This window comes from Netta rufina (assembly GCF_964035555.1).
Source record: "Netta rufina genome assembly, chromosome: 5".
NCBI lineage: Eukaryota > Metazoa > Chordata > Aves > Anseriformes > Anatidae > Netta > Netta rufina.
Genome location: NC_140128.1, coordinates 10580001 through 10596293, shown reverse-complemented (window position 1 = coordinate 10596293; position 16293 = coordinate 10580001). Strand labels below are relative to the sequence as shown.

The 16293-nt window shown below is 37.8% G+C and overlaps 1 protein-coding gene across 1 annotated transcript in view; it reads left to right on the top strand.

Annotated features, from left to right (window-relative positions):
• The window catches only part of NELL1 (neural EGFL like 1), a gene marked incomplete at both ends in the record, with an annotated part of 286983 nt that extends 274994 nt beyond the window's left edge, over positions 1–11989 (top strand). Inside the window, 4 exons of the mRNA XM_084287507.1 lie at positions 2176–2369; positions 7881–8057; positions 9618–9842; positions 11939–11989. Of these exons, the coding sequence (XP_084143633.1) occupies positions 2176–2369; positions 7881–8057; positions 9618–9842; positions 11939–11989 (647 nt within the window). The remainder of the gene's footprint in view (positions 1–2175; positions 2370–7880; positions 8058–9617; positions 9843–11938) is intronic.
• Positions 11990–16293: the final 4304 nt, after the last annotated feature.

Genomic DNA, 16293 nt, shown 5'->3' with positions numbered 1-16293 from the left:
ACATGGAAGCCGAATTAGATTTCTGTGTCATAAGTAAAGCAATTACATGGAACTCTGTAGGCAATATGGCTTTATATTCATCTGTGAAATCCTTTTAGTTTTGAACTGTGAAAGCTACCCTTCTAATTTGCACTGTGATCCTGCTGCATACTATATATATGCTGCTCAAAAAGCCCTTAATACGGCAAAGAAAATATTGGCAATTGAATATCACTTTGTGAAATCACCAAAAAGCGAATGCCGCAACTATGCCTTGATCTTCAACAATAACCAAAGAAATGCAAGCCAAAGTCTATCAAAAAGAAAATAGGGTATTTTAAAGAATATTTTAAGCCTCACTGTAACTGTTTCAATATAATGCATTTGATAACAGTTTAGTCATAACTCTCTTCATGGCCTTTACCTCATGTGACACACTGGCACTTGTTAACCAATGAACAGCAAGTTTTAATTTCTCTTAGTGCAGTCCCTTTTACACCACTTATAGTGGACCTTTCAAATTCTCAGTAGTGCTACAGTATGCATTAGAGCAATAATGTTCTTTTTTTTTGGTGATTAAGACCATCAAAGCAGCAAAATGCACCAATTTTAGGGAAGTCTGAGTGATGAGCAATTGAATCAAGCTATCAGGCCACTGGGATCATCTCTGACAAAGGACTGGCCCACAGCCCAGGAGTGAAGCCCTTCTGCGGTGTAATTGCCTTCTGGTTTCCCTTTTGGTCTGTGAGCAGAAAGGAGAACAGCAGTTTTCTCATGCCCTAAGCCCCAGACTCTTGTGCTGGCTGATTTTGCTTTTGATCAAACCCAAGGGGACTAAAATATTTCCAGTTGTTCCTGGAGTATTTGTGAACTGAAACCAGCAAGTTTACTATCCAGGCCAGAGGAAAGGTAGTGATTTGGTTGTTACAGATAGTTTCCTTCGGCTAATTGAGAGAATTCTTAACATCTTTATATAAGTTCTGGCTTTCTGAGGAGATGACTAGTGAATCCATGGCACTCTACCCATGAGGTAGGGCAGCTAGCGGTGAGATCCCATTTAATTAGAGTTTAGGTAATTTTTCTTCTTTAATTCTACTGAATTTTAAAAATTGTTGTTTTAGAGAGGAATTAAAAGTACTCTTGGGTAGTACTGTGAAGAGTTATAAACTTCACCCTAGCAATAAAGGCACTTTAAATGGTAAGTGTGAGGATTCTTCCTTGTAGTTTCTGAATTTGTATAACACTCTTTTGGAATTTTCATGATGATAGAAATCCTCAGATACTTTTAAAGAACTGTCTTCTCTAGCCTTTTTCCCACTGTTTCCTATAGCTTTCATTATTAATGTGGCAACAAAAAAGTCCCACCGGTTTACTGGTATTTTATCTGGACAATCTGTCAATATATTAAGAGCAGTCCAAAGTTATTTTCTGAAAGAAATACCTGCTTTCCACAACGTGTTTATAAAGCTCATGGCTTTCACTGCAAGAAAAAGAATGTTGTATAAACTCCCTAGGTAAATCCATATTGCATAATTATATGTTACCCTCTAAAAGCAATTTTAATGGAGTACTGTAATTCACTTTTCTTCAGTGTATAATGATTTTCTTTTGTTGCTTCCTTTTTTGTGTCATTGCTAAATCATGGTTTTCCCACATAGCTTTGTTCTAAGATTTTTTTGGTGTTGTTCTGTAAGGTGCCCCTTTTTATTTTATCTTTTATTTTTAAATTCTCTTATACCTTCCAGCAATGGGAATAGGATGCAGTTGATAGCTGTTAGTGTGGAAACATTGATCATGCTAGGAGCTTATGAAAAATAGGGCCTTTCTGTTTTGTTGTGAAATCCAGAACAGAGAGTGGTCCAACAGACAGAAGGTAATTCTCCTCACTAGTTGCCAGTGACTTGAAAAACACTATACACCCTGTTCAAGTTCATCAGTGATATATAGTTCCACTAGTTCTGTCAGTCTCAGCCTTTATAATTAAGCCTGCTGGTGATAGTTTAAGAATTCTTGGTGGAATCAAAACAAACAGCAGATAAGTTTAGAAAAACAGAGTTTAATATTTATCAAATACATACGGAAGATGTCAGAAAGAAGGTACCCACCAGCAAAGCAGATTGGTAATACTTAATATAGAAATAACATTTGCCCTGTGAAAACAAATGTCCAAAGCATTATAAATCTGCTGTCTTGCAGATATCGATGAGTGTGCCTTAAAGACCCACACCTGCTGGAATGACTCAGCCTGCGTGAACCTGGCAGGAGGGTTTGATTGCCTCTGTCCATCTGGACCATCTTGTACTGGAGACTGTCCCCACGAAGGTGGCTTCAAGCGGAATGGGCAGGTGTGGACCCTGAGGGAGGACAGATGCTCCGTTTGTTCCTGCAAGGTGAGATCCTGGTGTTCTGGATTTCAGGAGTTGTTTAATTCTCTGGGCTCATGTCAGACACCCCATATTGCAGTGCCACTGGCATTGGCAAAATGCTAGCGTAAGCCCAAGGCGCTGAGGCAGAAGGTAAGTTCTGCTGAGGGGCACTGAAGTTGTCACTGGGAAATTTGGGGGGGACAGACATTTTTCCTATTGTGGAAAAGTGAACACAATTGAATAGCAGCTAACCCCAGAGGACTTCTTCCATGTTGTCCTGTGGGCCAGAGCCACTCGGGGCATGCCTCCATGAGGATCTCACGTTGCCCTTTAACACAACTTTCAGGCAATCAGCACACTTATTCTAGATGTTAAAAATGATTTTCAATTTCTGTTTCATATGAATATGCATCTCTTAGGACAAGTGCTGTATGTAGTCAACAGCAGCCCTCTTGATGGTGTTGCCCTTTAGTTGGAATACCTATCCATTAACTTGATACGATTCCAAGGTTGGAGGACTTAGCAGCAGGCACTAAATTTCCTCCAGTGAAGAAGGGTGAAGGCCAGCTTTCTCCTTTGCATCCCAGCTTGTCTCTGTCAGCAGCTCTTCCCCTTTGGGCAGTGCAGCATTCTTTGCACCTTTGAAGAAGCCAGGCACGGTACAAGTAGGTCTACTTCAGAAATCGCAGAACGCTTTATTTACTTATTTATTTATGATTGTTGTTGCCTAACACTCCCTCCCTGCCCCACCCCCTTCCCCCCGAAACTGACCTTTCATTTCTGACTTCGGTGATAAACTTAAAAGACCATTTGACTCTTCTTTCTTCCTTTTCACTGTTTTAAAGAGGGGGTGCTGTCAGTGAAATCACTAGAATTTTAGAAAGGCACCAATCTGCAAAGTGGTTGATCTTTTGTGGCCACTTTGAGCTGGTGTGTTCATAGCACTGGTAAAGCTATGCTTAGATACAGCAGGAACGCTCTTGGCTCTTGCATCCGTAAAATGAAATTTTAGCCACTGTGAAAATCTGAACATAAAGAATGAGAAGTAGCCTATCTGTCCCCTGGCTGTGAGCTGCAAAAGCACTAGAGAGTTTGGAGAGGTGATGAGAGACAAGGTATTTTGAAGTTGAAAAGAAGCTGAAAGCCTCATCATTTCTGTATTGCAGTAGTGTATCAGAAGGGGAAATCAACACTTCAGAGTGAATAGAACCCACAAGCTGCAGTGCTGTTCGGGGCTCAAATGGGAATATATTCTTGTTAGTTGCTATATTTTTTACTTCAAGTAGCCGTAAGTTCCCTAAAACTCCTCCCTTCAGAAGCTGAAATGTACAACTCCACTGAATACATATAAAGCTTTTATTGTAATCTTGGGGAACAAGCTGGCTTATGAAAGGATTTCCAGTCAATAGAATAAACAGTTTAATGTATGTGAAGACATCTGGTCTGCCTTTGCAGAGCTCTAACTATTAGTATTCCCATTTTAGATTGCTTATAATTTGTTTTCTTTGCCATTTCTCATTGCACTTATTTCTTATGTTGAATGCCCTTATTAGTATATGAAAATATACAAAATGATTAACTAATGCATAGATATTTTAAAGTAAGCTTGGCAGTGTTTGTTGCTGTGACTCTTCCTTTATGTCTTCCTCATTTTCTTTTTTTTCTTTTTTTTCCTCTGTGAATTAACATTTGCATTTTATTTCACGTCAGTAGCTGCCTTGTTTCAAGAGCCAAATTCTTTGCTATAGAACAGGGAAAACAAGGAGAGCTCTGCCTCCATCTTATCCAACCAGAAAGTAAAGTCTTCTCTCAGCATTTATTGAAATTGTTATTGAAACATATTTTATAAATTGTGGTAGCTCCCAGTACACCAGACTTCTCAAACCTATTGCAGGGCTCTACTATTTTCATGTAGTTGCATGGAGGGCTGGTCCTGCTTGACCCTTTTGCAGCTTGCTGATTTTGGTGAGGGAAAGGGCAGAGTATGACTAAATCATTCCTTGTATTTCTTACTCTAACTTCGAAATGATCCTACCCACTTGTTTTCTCTTGGAGACAAATCAGTGTTTCAGCTTTAAAAAAATGTTTGTTTGTTTGTTTTTTTTTTTTTAGCTTGTGTTTTGCTATAGTTAATATAGAAAAGGCTAGATAGATGTATATTGTGCAGTGACTGGAAGACATGGATCCTGTCTTGAAAATATTTTAACTTCAAATGGAAATCAAGTAGCATGCTTAACTTTGAAGTTCATTAAGTGATGCTATTTGTGGAGTAGAATGCTCTCAAATACAAGAAGTTATATTACTTCAGTAATGTCCTGAAGCAGAGTGCCATTATGGAAGCACAAGGGATTATTCTAGTGTTCCATCACCCCAGTCTCTTCAAACTGTCTGCATTCACCTGAATGGGGACAAAGTTTACATAAACACAAACTCTTGAAACTTAATTAGCTGACTGTATAATTAATGCAATACCTTAGGTATATTCGGTACATCCTCTACAAGTATCTTCCTGAACTCTTGTGGATTTAATACACAAGACTGATAGAAATTTGAAGGGGAGTGGGTAATTGTTTCCTTCTCCCAAGAGGGGAAAAAAAAAAAGCCTGCTGTATGGTCTGGCTATATTGTGGGCTTTTGAGTTTGTTGTCTAATTCAGATAAGCCTCCATTGCAATGTGAAAAAAATCTGGGGGGTAAGCACAGCACTGGGAATGGTGGCATGTGCACAGGTGAAGGGTGTTCCTGATGGTGAGAACAGTGAGGTGGTTTGGTTTGGTTTGGTTTGGTTTTTGCAGGGTCTGACTTCTGTCTGATCAGGTTTGGGGTTCTGTGGAAACTTGAGTCACCCTTTACATTGATTCTCTTGTGTGTCGCTTTTTCCTTTGGTAAGAATAATTTTGTGTTCATGTCACTGATGCTTCTGAAACCTGTAGAACTGCTTCAGTGAGGAAGGCTGAGAGAGAGGTACTAACGAGATGCTATATGTAATTATCCCATCAAAATGAAATGAATTATATTCTGTGTATTTCTCAGTTTTTGCTATCAGAAAAACAAAACAACCAAAAAAGCCCAAACCACAATGCTAATATAGAACTGCAAAGACACAAGTAAGATGTAGCTTAAGAGGCTTTATGTCACTGCAGCATAGGGATAAAAATGTTTTTTGAAAGGCATGGAACTAATGAGGTTGTAGATAAAACACAGATGCTTAAATAATAGAGATTAGCAGTGTATCATTAGCAGTGTATTATGATTACCAAAAGGTCTCTGGCAAAATCATCGAGCTTTGTCAGTGCTCTGAAATACAGAGAGTGAAGGCAATGTAAAAGGTTAGCTGCTCCCCAGAGGTAACAGCATGGTAGCTCGGAGTAGCAAAGTACCAGCACCATCACCAGCTGAAAGGGGAATTGGAAAAATAATCTTGAAAGCTTGGAAAGTAAATTGGGCTCGGGCAGATAGGTTATTGCTAACCATTATTAATCAGCAATCCATTATGGAACAGAGAGAGCCATTATTGGTGGCATCAGGCTGCCGAGACACGTGGCCCAACTCACCTGGAGCTGGTCATCCAGGTGGAGCATTTGTGCTGGGCTGCTCCTTGATGTCCTCCCTCAGGAAAGGGTGGAAGATACTTGTGCTTTTCCACCTGTGAGTACAGAGATTTGGTCATAACTTGGCAGCAGGGAAGGTTTTGTTTGTTTGTTTGTTTGTTTGTTTGTGTGGGTTTTATTATTCCCCGTGCTGCATCTGGACCTGTCCAGCAGGTGTGGGTAAGGAATTGGGCTGCAGGCCATCTTCGTTGCTTTGTGATTTACTCAAACTGCTGAGTAGGGAAGCAAAGCTTTATTTATTACTATGGCTTCAGTGAGGAATCAGCCACAAGTACGGAATACTTAGTTATCTTAATTTGATGCAAAGCTGACTAAAGACTAAGACAGTCTAGCCTTATGCCCTTTGGCTAGGAAAAGCACTTGAGAACCATATTGAGCTAGCATGTTTTCGGCATTTCTGTAATTCTGTGTTCTCTTTAACTTTCCTTGTTAGGCATAACAAGCCATTTTAATAATTCTTATAACAGAAAGCAATATGTTAATCAGTCCAAAAATGCTATGAAATGCATCAGTGATGCTGACTGACATGGTCATTATGAGTCAAAATACATTCTTCAAAATACAAGCAGAACAGCCTTCTCCTATGCTATGTGCTGAGGTTATGGCTTTTCTGTCTGCTTGTGGAAAAGACATCGTGGACTGCCATGCTTCTTTTTAGTACTCACATTTTAAAAGCTTCAAGAGGAAGTAAATTTCCTTGTTTTGATAGGTATCCCTTTTTTTTTTTTTTTTGGTGGCAATGAAGAAGCATCTCCCACTTGCATCAGGTAGAGGTTTATAGATTCAGAACAAGGTTCTGATGACAATATGAAAAAAATCCATTGAAGTGAGAGCAATTTTGCAAATGGTGCAACTGTGGTTCACTCCTCTCTCAACACTACCTTCAAATTGGCTACAGGTGACGTTTTGTTAGAATAAGGAGTAATCCAATTATCTGCATTAAATGCAAAAGAATTTAATGTCAAAACTCTTCAATAATCTCCTCATTGTTAACTTTGATTTCAGTTCCAAGTCTACATGTGGCATATCAGTATGTTGGCTCACCTATAGTAAATGCTATAATTTCAAACACAATAGCTCCCCTAGTTTTCATAACTAGAATTAAAATCAATTTGGCTTTCTCTGATGCAAAGAGAATATATCCTTTTCTCTTTACCTGCTGAAGCAAATCTTCTGTTTATCTCACACAGTTATGTTTAATCTCCTTTAACAAAATGTGCCATCCAATACAGTAAGTAAATATTTAGCAAAATCATATTTTGGAGAGTCTGTGGAATATGGGCCCTTTTTAGTACATGAACAGAGTTATAATGGGTGGTGATAGTTTGTACTCCATTTGGCTTTATGCTGGTGTACAGTAGGTCCAGATATGGAACAGAACCAGTTGTGAATTCAGAGTAAAGAACTATTAGTATCACTGTGATTTTGCTGCATGGTGATCCTATGAATTTAAAAGGATCAACCTCATACCTTCCACATATTTATTCAAGTTATTTTCTTCACAATTCCATAGTTAGTCAAAATAAAGTGAAACAGATATTGCATGTAGTAAAGAGGCTACTGGTTGGAGAGTTCCTTGGTGTAACTAATGAGAAAGAAAATTTTTTCACATTTCATCTGAGGTACTGATTTATTTTAAAATATTTATTTTCAGTTAGTTGCAGACAGAAAAACACCACTCACATTCAGACAGCATTGAATCAATTGCACTAACAGAAACTGGGACAACACTGGTATTTGAGGTATTACAGCTTGCATGATTGAGTCCTTATGTTGGTAACATCTAATATGTTAAGAACTTGATATTTTCTGATATGTGAAAGACATGCTCTTTGATATGTACAGAGTGGGGCTTTTTTTGGGACGCTGATCTGGCTTGCTTTCTGGTGGTTTGTGGTTGACAGTAGGGCAATGTGTCTTTGCAGGATGGGAGAATTTTCTGCCGGAGAACAGCCTGTGATTGCGAGAACCCCAGTGCTGATCTCTTCTGCTGCCCAGAGTGTGACACTCGCGTCACCAGCCAGTGCCTCGACCAAACGGGGCACAAGCTCTACCGCAGTGGGGACAACTGGACCTACAGCTGCCAGCAGTGCCGTTGCCTGGTATGGGTAAAGTGTTTTGGAGGGGAGCAAGAATAATGATTGTTGTTTTTAGCTAAATGTACTTGGAAGCAGGTTGTTTGCTCTCTCTTCACCTGCTTTTCAGACTAAGGATGATACTAAAGCACTTACAGAGTACGCACCAAATGACAGAGTACACACCAAATGACACACCACCAGTTTTTTTCCTACTGCTGAATAAGTAGTTCTAATGACTGAGAAGAAAAGCTTGACAAAAGCTTGGAAACCTTAACGCTATATTAACTTTTTTTTTTTTTTTTAAAAAAAAGTGTTTGCTTCTGACAACTTTTATAATGTCATCTGATCTTTAACTATTTTTTAAAGATTCTTTCACATGTGATGGATTTTGATGGAAGAGTTTCAGTTTTTAATTTTAAACCTGTCTTATCAAAATGGACAGGGCAATTTTCTTTTTTAATTCAGCAGAAGCTGAAAAAACGGAGGGCCAGTGCCACATGGTGAATTAGAGAAGAAAAGGAAAAAAAAATAAAGAAAACCAAAATTACTAGACAAACATACAAAATAAAGAACATTCTTTTCTGATTAAGCACTGTAGATTATCTCCCTACCGCTTTAATTTTTGTACAGATATACTAATTAGTGCAGCAGTGAACTTCATTAAAATTATCAGTTTTCCATTTATAGCTGTCTGTATAACATTGTTTTTATGTGTGATATTAATCAAGAGGTGTCTGAGCATCAGGAAACAAATTACATTCAAAGCTAAGTTACTGTTAAGAGATAATTATCTGTAACATAGAGCAATAAGTATTGTATTTTGTATTCTCCTAAGGTGGTTTTTATGTTGGCAAAAGAACAGCAAGAAACGTTTGCAGACAGCAGCAATGGCAAATATAAAATGTGAGGTGTTTTACAAAGGATGCTGAGTTTGTGGTCAGCATTTCTTTGCCTAATTTTATGATTAGGTTAACAAACATACAGAACTAAAAGACACCAATTCAGTAAATCCGTGCTTTATCTATCTATTTTTTTTTTTTTTTTTTTTAAGTTCCACTAAGTGGAAGATAACATGTATTGCAGGTATTGTTCTAACAACTCTTCTAGCATTTGACAGTAAAATAGCTTTTGACTGTTGCTAGTTAGATTATGTTCAGTGCTTCTCAAACATGCTTAGATATATTTGCATTATTATTTTCCTGTTTAAACAGTTGCTGTGACTGCATGGAGATTTTATGTGACCATACCCCATAAGGGCATAAGTCTGCAAGGCCATCTCTGCAAAAATTGTAGGTTATGGAAAGTTATTGTAAACCAGTATTTAATGCTGTCTTTAAAAAAACCAAAGAACTCAGGTTCTCTTCCTATGGTGTTGTTTTTAGTCAAGAAACAAGCAAATGATACTCTGCTACATTCAGAAAACTTTCAGTATTTAAATATGCAGTTACATGATCAACCAGGCTGAGAAGCTGATCCATTAAATCTATTTCAATTCTGGCAAAATAAATGTTTTCCATTTGACTGGATGCAAAGTTAGCTAACAAATGGAAATGTATTCAGTGAGCTTTGTTTCAATTTTTACAGGAAGGGGAAGTGGACTGTTGGCCTCTTTTGTGCCCCAATCTAAACTGTGAGTACACAGCCATTTCAGAAGGAGAGTGCTGTCCCCACTGTGTCAGTGACCCCTGCCTTGCTGACAACATCACCTATGACATCAGGAAAACGTGTCTAGATGGCTATGGAATTACAAGACTTAGTGGTGCTGTATGGACCATGGTGGGATCTCCTTGTACAACCTGCAAATGCAAGGTACGATGGACAAGGTTGAATGGTAATGGAAACGATTGTTACTACATAAAAACAGGGTCATTTTCTGCCCTTGGAAGCTCATATTCAGATTGCTGTGAAGTGAAGCAGACCTGAGGGCAGAAAAAGTAGCATACCAAAAAAATGTGTCTTATGTGGTCTGCAGGGTGGAAACAGAACAATCTGTGCTTGTTTTCTTCGAAATGTTGAGCACAGCTATGTAATATCCTAGCACAATTTACAGACGTTCTGTTGGTGAGCCTTTCAGGCATTCTTAGTATGAAACTAGGCTAACATTTTAAAAATTAATTCATGTGAATGATTATGAAAATGTCTTTTGCAGAACTGGTAAGCAGAGTCAAGAATACTAATACAAGTTTCACCAGCAAGTATACAAGTAGAAACCTCATATGAAGGCACTTCCATAAGAGAAGTGGGAGGGAAATGCCATAGTTTCTATTCCCTATTAGTTTCTATTCCATTGTCATGTATTTTGTCCAGTAGCTCTAAGGCAAAAGAACAGTCTGTCTCCACTTTTCCATGCAGTGATGATCCCACTGGGCTACTTTTCTGTGCCCCTCTTGCTTACTATCCCTGCTCTCAAAAATTTTGTATGGTTTTCTAATCAGTGGGTCAGCATGAACAGGGAGAGAGTAAGGGCACACCTGCTTTATTTGCCACTCTCTGAGTAAATCAGAGAGGTCACTGTGTAGGGAGTACTCTAACCCATAAGTATGTACATAATGAACACTGCCAGCAGTTTTCCAGAGAAAGGATAAAGGCAATTGTCTCTAAACAAGGCAGATAATGCAGAGCAGTGTGTGCCAGGAGGAGCTCCAGGCTAGCAAGCTCAGCCTCCACAAAGTGCCTACGTTGGGGCTGCCCAAATGTAGGAGGGACCAGGACTTTAGAAAAATTATTTTCCAGCATTTTCTGAGAGTTGTTTCAGGCACTGTTTCCCAAGCTGTTCTCCTATCACAATGTATGCAGTGTGAACCTTGTGCCTGGATGCTGCACTTCCCCATTTACTGAGCTTACAGTTTGAAATTGTAACCTTTCTGGCATCTGGTCTGGTTCACTGGGTTCTTGCCTGCTCCTGCCCGTTGCCACAGTTCACTGCCCTTCAGTTGTACATGAGTAAATGTTTTAGAGGCTGTGATATAAGCAGAAATGGCAAAGCGGTCCAGATTAAAAAGTGCAATTTTCTGTAAAGTTATATTTATATTTATACAGAGGTGATGCCGGTGATCCATAATATGGTGTTCCTCAGAAAAAAAAAAAGTGAATTTCTAAGTGGTCAGGAAAAAGTATCTTAAGGTAGCTGTCACCAAAGCCAGTCACTGTGGACTTAAGGCTGTAGTAGATACATTCTGTTTACAAAGGACTAATAAAAACCAGATGACAGTATCCTGTTTGCTGCTATTTTCAGACTCCATGGAAGCTGAACCATGGATTCTGTGCTTTGTATCACTCTAAGTGAAAACTGATCTTCTCTTGCTTTTTAACAAAATTTAACAAACAGAATTATGAAAATACTGCTTTATATTACATAAAACATTATTGTGTTCACTGTGGGAAACCAAGCTGTTGTTTCAGGGCTGTGAATTATGGAAGTTAGCTTTTCTGCCATTCTTCAGAGTTTTTCATATCGATTAAACCAAGAATCTGAAAGATGGGCATATTTCAGAAAAATTGAGAGCTTCCCAGTATGGATCAGATTAAAACTCTCTCTGTTAACTTTCTTGCATGGGACAAACCAACTCGAATCATCTTTGTTGCTGTTGTACTGTGTTCTATCATGAGGACCACTGAGTCGTTTTACAGCCAGATTGGTAGTTCATACGTAGTTCAGGTTAGTTCTGTCTGTTGGCAGATACAGACTGTACAGAGAGAAAAAGAACAGATAATTAGAGTGCTACTTAGAAAAGCAGCCTCCTTAAAAAGCCATCCCTGTTGGGATCTATGAGGACAACCTGGGATGATGGCTTAAGCAGGTGTTTCTTGTGTGCGGTAGAATTACCTCTGCCAGCTACGATCCCCTTTGCTCTTTGTAGCTTGTTCTGCAGCAGTGATTGACACCTGCTTGTTTGTCTGTGCAGAATGGGAACGTCTGCTGCTCAGTGGATTTAGAGTGTCTCAACAATAACTGATGTACTTGAACTGGACCGTGCTGGGGGAGGAACACTGATGAAGTTAACATCTGCAATGAAGCCGTATGCGTTGGTGTTTTATACAACAGACAATTACCAAAGTCTCCGCATGAGGAAGATGTTTGGGAGTTGCCTTTGGGACCTATCACTATGCTCATCCTTGCTAGCCTTGTCCGGGTGACTTACAGTACAGCGCATATAAGTCAGTGGTTGTTAAAAGTTTTCAGTGTTGTAAATTACACACTTTTCCTGTCAAGACATTTGCAAATATGTTTAAATTATTTCATGGGTAAACTAATGCTGTATTTTTGTTTTAATTTGTGTATTGACAACATGATAGAATTCAGCTCTTCTTCCTTTGGATCTAGATTTTACAAACAAAACAGCCTGTTGTGGTTTTGTCCCATGATATCACATACTTAGTTCCAAGGTCCCTGTCGGATGTATTTATGAAAATATGTATGTATGTACAGTCAAATTGCATAGTACTTATATTTCACATCTGTCCAACATTTTAAAACATTCAAAGGTATATTTGATTGGACAGAATGGAAGTAATCAAAGTCTGTCTTTAAAAAATATAAAAATAAATGCCATGAACTTAGTGAAATAGCAAAAAAGCACTTTCTTTTCCAAATGTGTGAAGCAGCAGCAAGACTCCTATAGCGAGAAATGGTACTAAAACTTACCCTCACCATTTCAACACACGTTCAGAAAAGAACCATTAGTCTTTATCAGTGTTCTATTTTGCAAGAGAAACTACAAATGCTGCAAAAGGGTATAATTCTTCTGAATTGTGCAACGACAAAACAGTCAGCCTTAAGATGAACTAATTTAAAATGACTAGGTTAGATTTTGCTGTCAGTTATAACATCATTGATTAGTTCAGAGTTTTTTCTTTTTTGTATTTACAGTAATAATGATGTCCACCATTCTCAGTTACTGCTACCATAACGACAAAGTGCAGAAGCAGCTCTACCAGTGACACGCAGGACAGTAGATCTTAACACTCGGTAAATCTCATTACCCAATCAACAGTTCAGAAACAAGTTTTCTCTTATTTTATGACATTTAAAAATATTTAGTTTTAAATTTACCATGCACACAGTGTCTTTTAATACATAAGTTTATAAATACAAATGAAAACTCTTAGCCCTATATTGAGGTTAGAGTTTAGACTCTCTTCAGCTTATGTCTATTCTTTTTTTTTCATGAGGCTAGAAAGTTTGTGGCATTAGAACAAGAATATATTTCTATGACGATGGTACCTACAGATTAATGTCACCTTTTTAATGTGCTGTTGTATTTTTTTCTGCTCATTTGTGTAGTGTTTTTTGCTTTTCATTTAATTAAGCACTGAGTATGTGGAAAAGAGTGCAGAAATAAGTATAGTGAATACAGTCTGGAAAGTCTATATTTGTGAGGTTTTCATCGTTTCATGCAGAAAAACTGAAATAGATAAATAAGAATGAAAAAATGAAAAAAAAATGAAATGAATATAAAATGAAAAAAATCAAGTCTTTTAAATCAAGTACTATCATGTTTCTTATAAGGAGAAAAGTGGAAAAATATAAAATGACTTGCTATCACTCAGATAATTTTATTCCATTTTTTTAAACATTACTTGTTTTATCTAACAGGTCTGTGTGGTAAAGTTAAATTTATTTTCTTAAAATACCCCATCATTTTCAGCTACTAATGTATTTGACTATATTTGCATTGCCCTAATGATTGTATAATAAGGGAAACAGTTGTGTTTTATATGATACTCAAAGGATGTTTGTAAATCATGTCAGCTCATTTTGTATATCACATTGTAAAACCCAATGGTAATTCAGTTGGATGAGATATCCAGTGGGCTGAGATATAAAGGGGAATGATTTAAAACTTGTGGGCATCTAAATAAACTCCTATGTACAGATAGCTTTCCTTTAGTTTTATTAACAGAATTTTAAAACACTAATCACTGTCCTTTCCAGACCTGAATTCATGATGTTGCTAAAAGGAGAAGGAGTGTTTGCCTCGAGATGTAGTATCATAATTGTAAGAAATACTTCATTTATACTTAGTAAGACAAAATCTTGTATTCCAGTCTGTCACATACCATGGATTTCTGAAGCTTTGTGAATGGGATTAATGACAGCACAGGGTTTCAAAATCATTCTTTTGCAATTTAACTCACAATAGTGAAGCCCTTTCATAAGATGGTTTCTGGAAGCTTCAGACCTTGTTACGATGGTATTCAACAGGAGCACAGAACTTTTTCACTGTGCATTCTGATTTCCTTCTAGAACCCAAATGCAGATTAATTCAACAACACCCTTTCAGAGCATTTTATACAACATTGTGTCATTATCTTCAGAGTAATATGGCTTGAATTGTTTACTCAAAGTCAAGATATTGGCACAGGCTTCTTTGTTTATGTTGCATTTTAAGCAGTTATGCTGCTGATGAACTTTTCCTTACGAAGCAACGTGATCACTAGCCACATAACATTTACCTTCAGAGTACTCAGAAGATACGGCCTCAGCTCAAAGATCAGACTGAGGCACAAAATTTAATTCACTGTGTTCTTCTGTTACTAAGGTAAGAACTTTCAAAACCTCTTTCGAGAGGCCTTGATGAGGATCCCTAATCCCTATAAAACTATCAGCACTACAGTAAAAATGCTAAGAAATAGTGATGCTAAGAAATAGTGATGTTTATTGTATATAAGAGGTACAGTTATAGGAAACATAATTTCTGGAAATCTCGTTGTGAGATGATCCTTCTCTCTGCTCAGTAAAGAACAATGGTATTAACGTGAGGAGGACCGCCACCAGACCTTCTGTGAAAGGCAACTTCCTGCCAGTTAAGGGACTTGCTCCAAACCCTCACTATATGTAGGTGGCATTTTGTAGCTGTTTCTACTTATTCAGGAATATTTCCACTGCATGTAACATTTGTGATGACAAAAACTGAGAAACAGAAAAGGAAATGTCTTTTTCTTCTCCTTTTGGTAAAAAGCTCATTCTAGGTACTAGACCGGGATATTGTATTGTGTCAGGCACCTCTTGTGAGGAAAGTGACCGCTCTGTTCTACTCCTGGTGTTATTTGCAAACCCACCTGCTGAGACAAAGCAAGTGCACCTCTGTGTTCCAGTATGGTGGCTTCTAGAGCCACATGACCACTCTAGTCACTATTTCAGACCAAAGAAAATCCAAAGTATTGCACAGAAATGCTAGTACCTCCCTAGTTCACAAGAGTGTGTGGGAGATTTATTAATGTCTCTTTATTGTCTCAGAGACCTAAATAACAACCGTCTTCCAGTAACATATTTTCTAAGAGGTAGCAGTTCTCAAGTACATGTATAATTGTGTAAAACGTTTAATTAATAATATCTTTCCAATCAGATTGCAATGACAAAATATTTTGTGGTTTTGTTTTTTATTTGTTTTGTTTTCCTTCTGAGGCAAACAATACTGTTTTACAAAACCAAAGTTACAATGTCAGCAGTGATTACACAAGTGGCGGAATAGATTGTAGCAGAATTAAGTCGTAACTCCTATGAGCAATATGGGAACGTCTCCTCACATCTAATGGTACTTACAGAATCATCACTAATGAGAGGATTTTAAAAGGGCCCCATGGTACAGATGGAAGTAAAATCTTGAGTGAGTGTTGTGATAAGACATAATTGTTTGAGGAACATATTCTGGTATCAGAAATAGATGCCTGCCAACAAGCTACTGTTCCTCTTAAGGTAGACCTTGGAGCTCATCCAGATTTAAACTGGTACAAGGAAGATAAAAATCAGGTTCTGATCTTTCTGCATCAAAATACCTGTAAGCAAAAAAACTCACAGCAGCATAAATTAGAGAAAAAAAAAAAAAAAAAAAAAAAGTCCAAGCTGAGGGTGTCTAAATGCTTCAAATTCAGTTTTCCTGTCTTCCTGGTAAAAATCAGCAGTAATTCTGTTTCAGCTGGTTTTTGATTTCAGAGAGGTGTTAGTGAAGCACTGGTATTGCTTGTAATCTGCAAATGTTTTGTGCGGATGATAACAGTATTATTTCTTGCTGCCAGTGAGCAGTCCCACATAAGAAGATTTAGGTATACCTGAGAAGGTTGTATACCAATAATCTGATAAAAAGGATCAAATTCAAGTTTTTTAATGAAACTGTCACCAGCAGATTCACAGCACGTGGGAAAAGAATGTGACCTTCTCCAGTTAAAAAAAAAAAAAAAAAAAAAGTTCCAAAATCATGTACGTGTCATTTAAATTCTTTAGTGCTACTTCAGCTGCATGGTGTGAGGGATGCGTTGA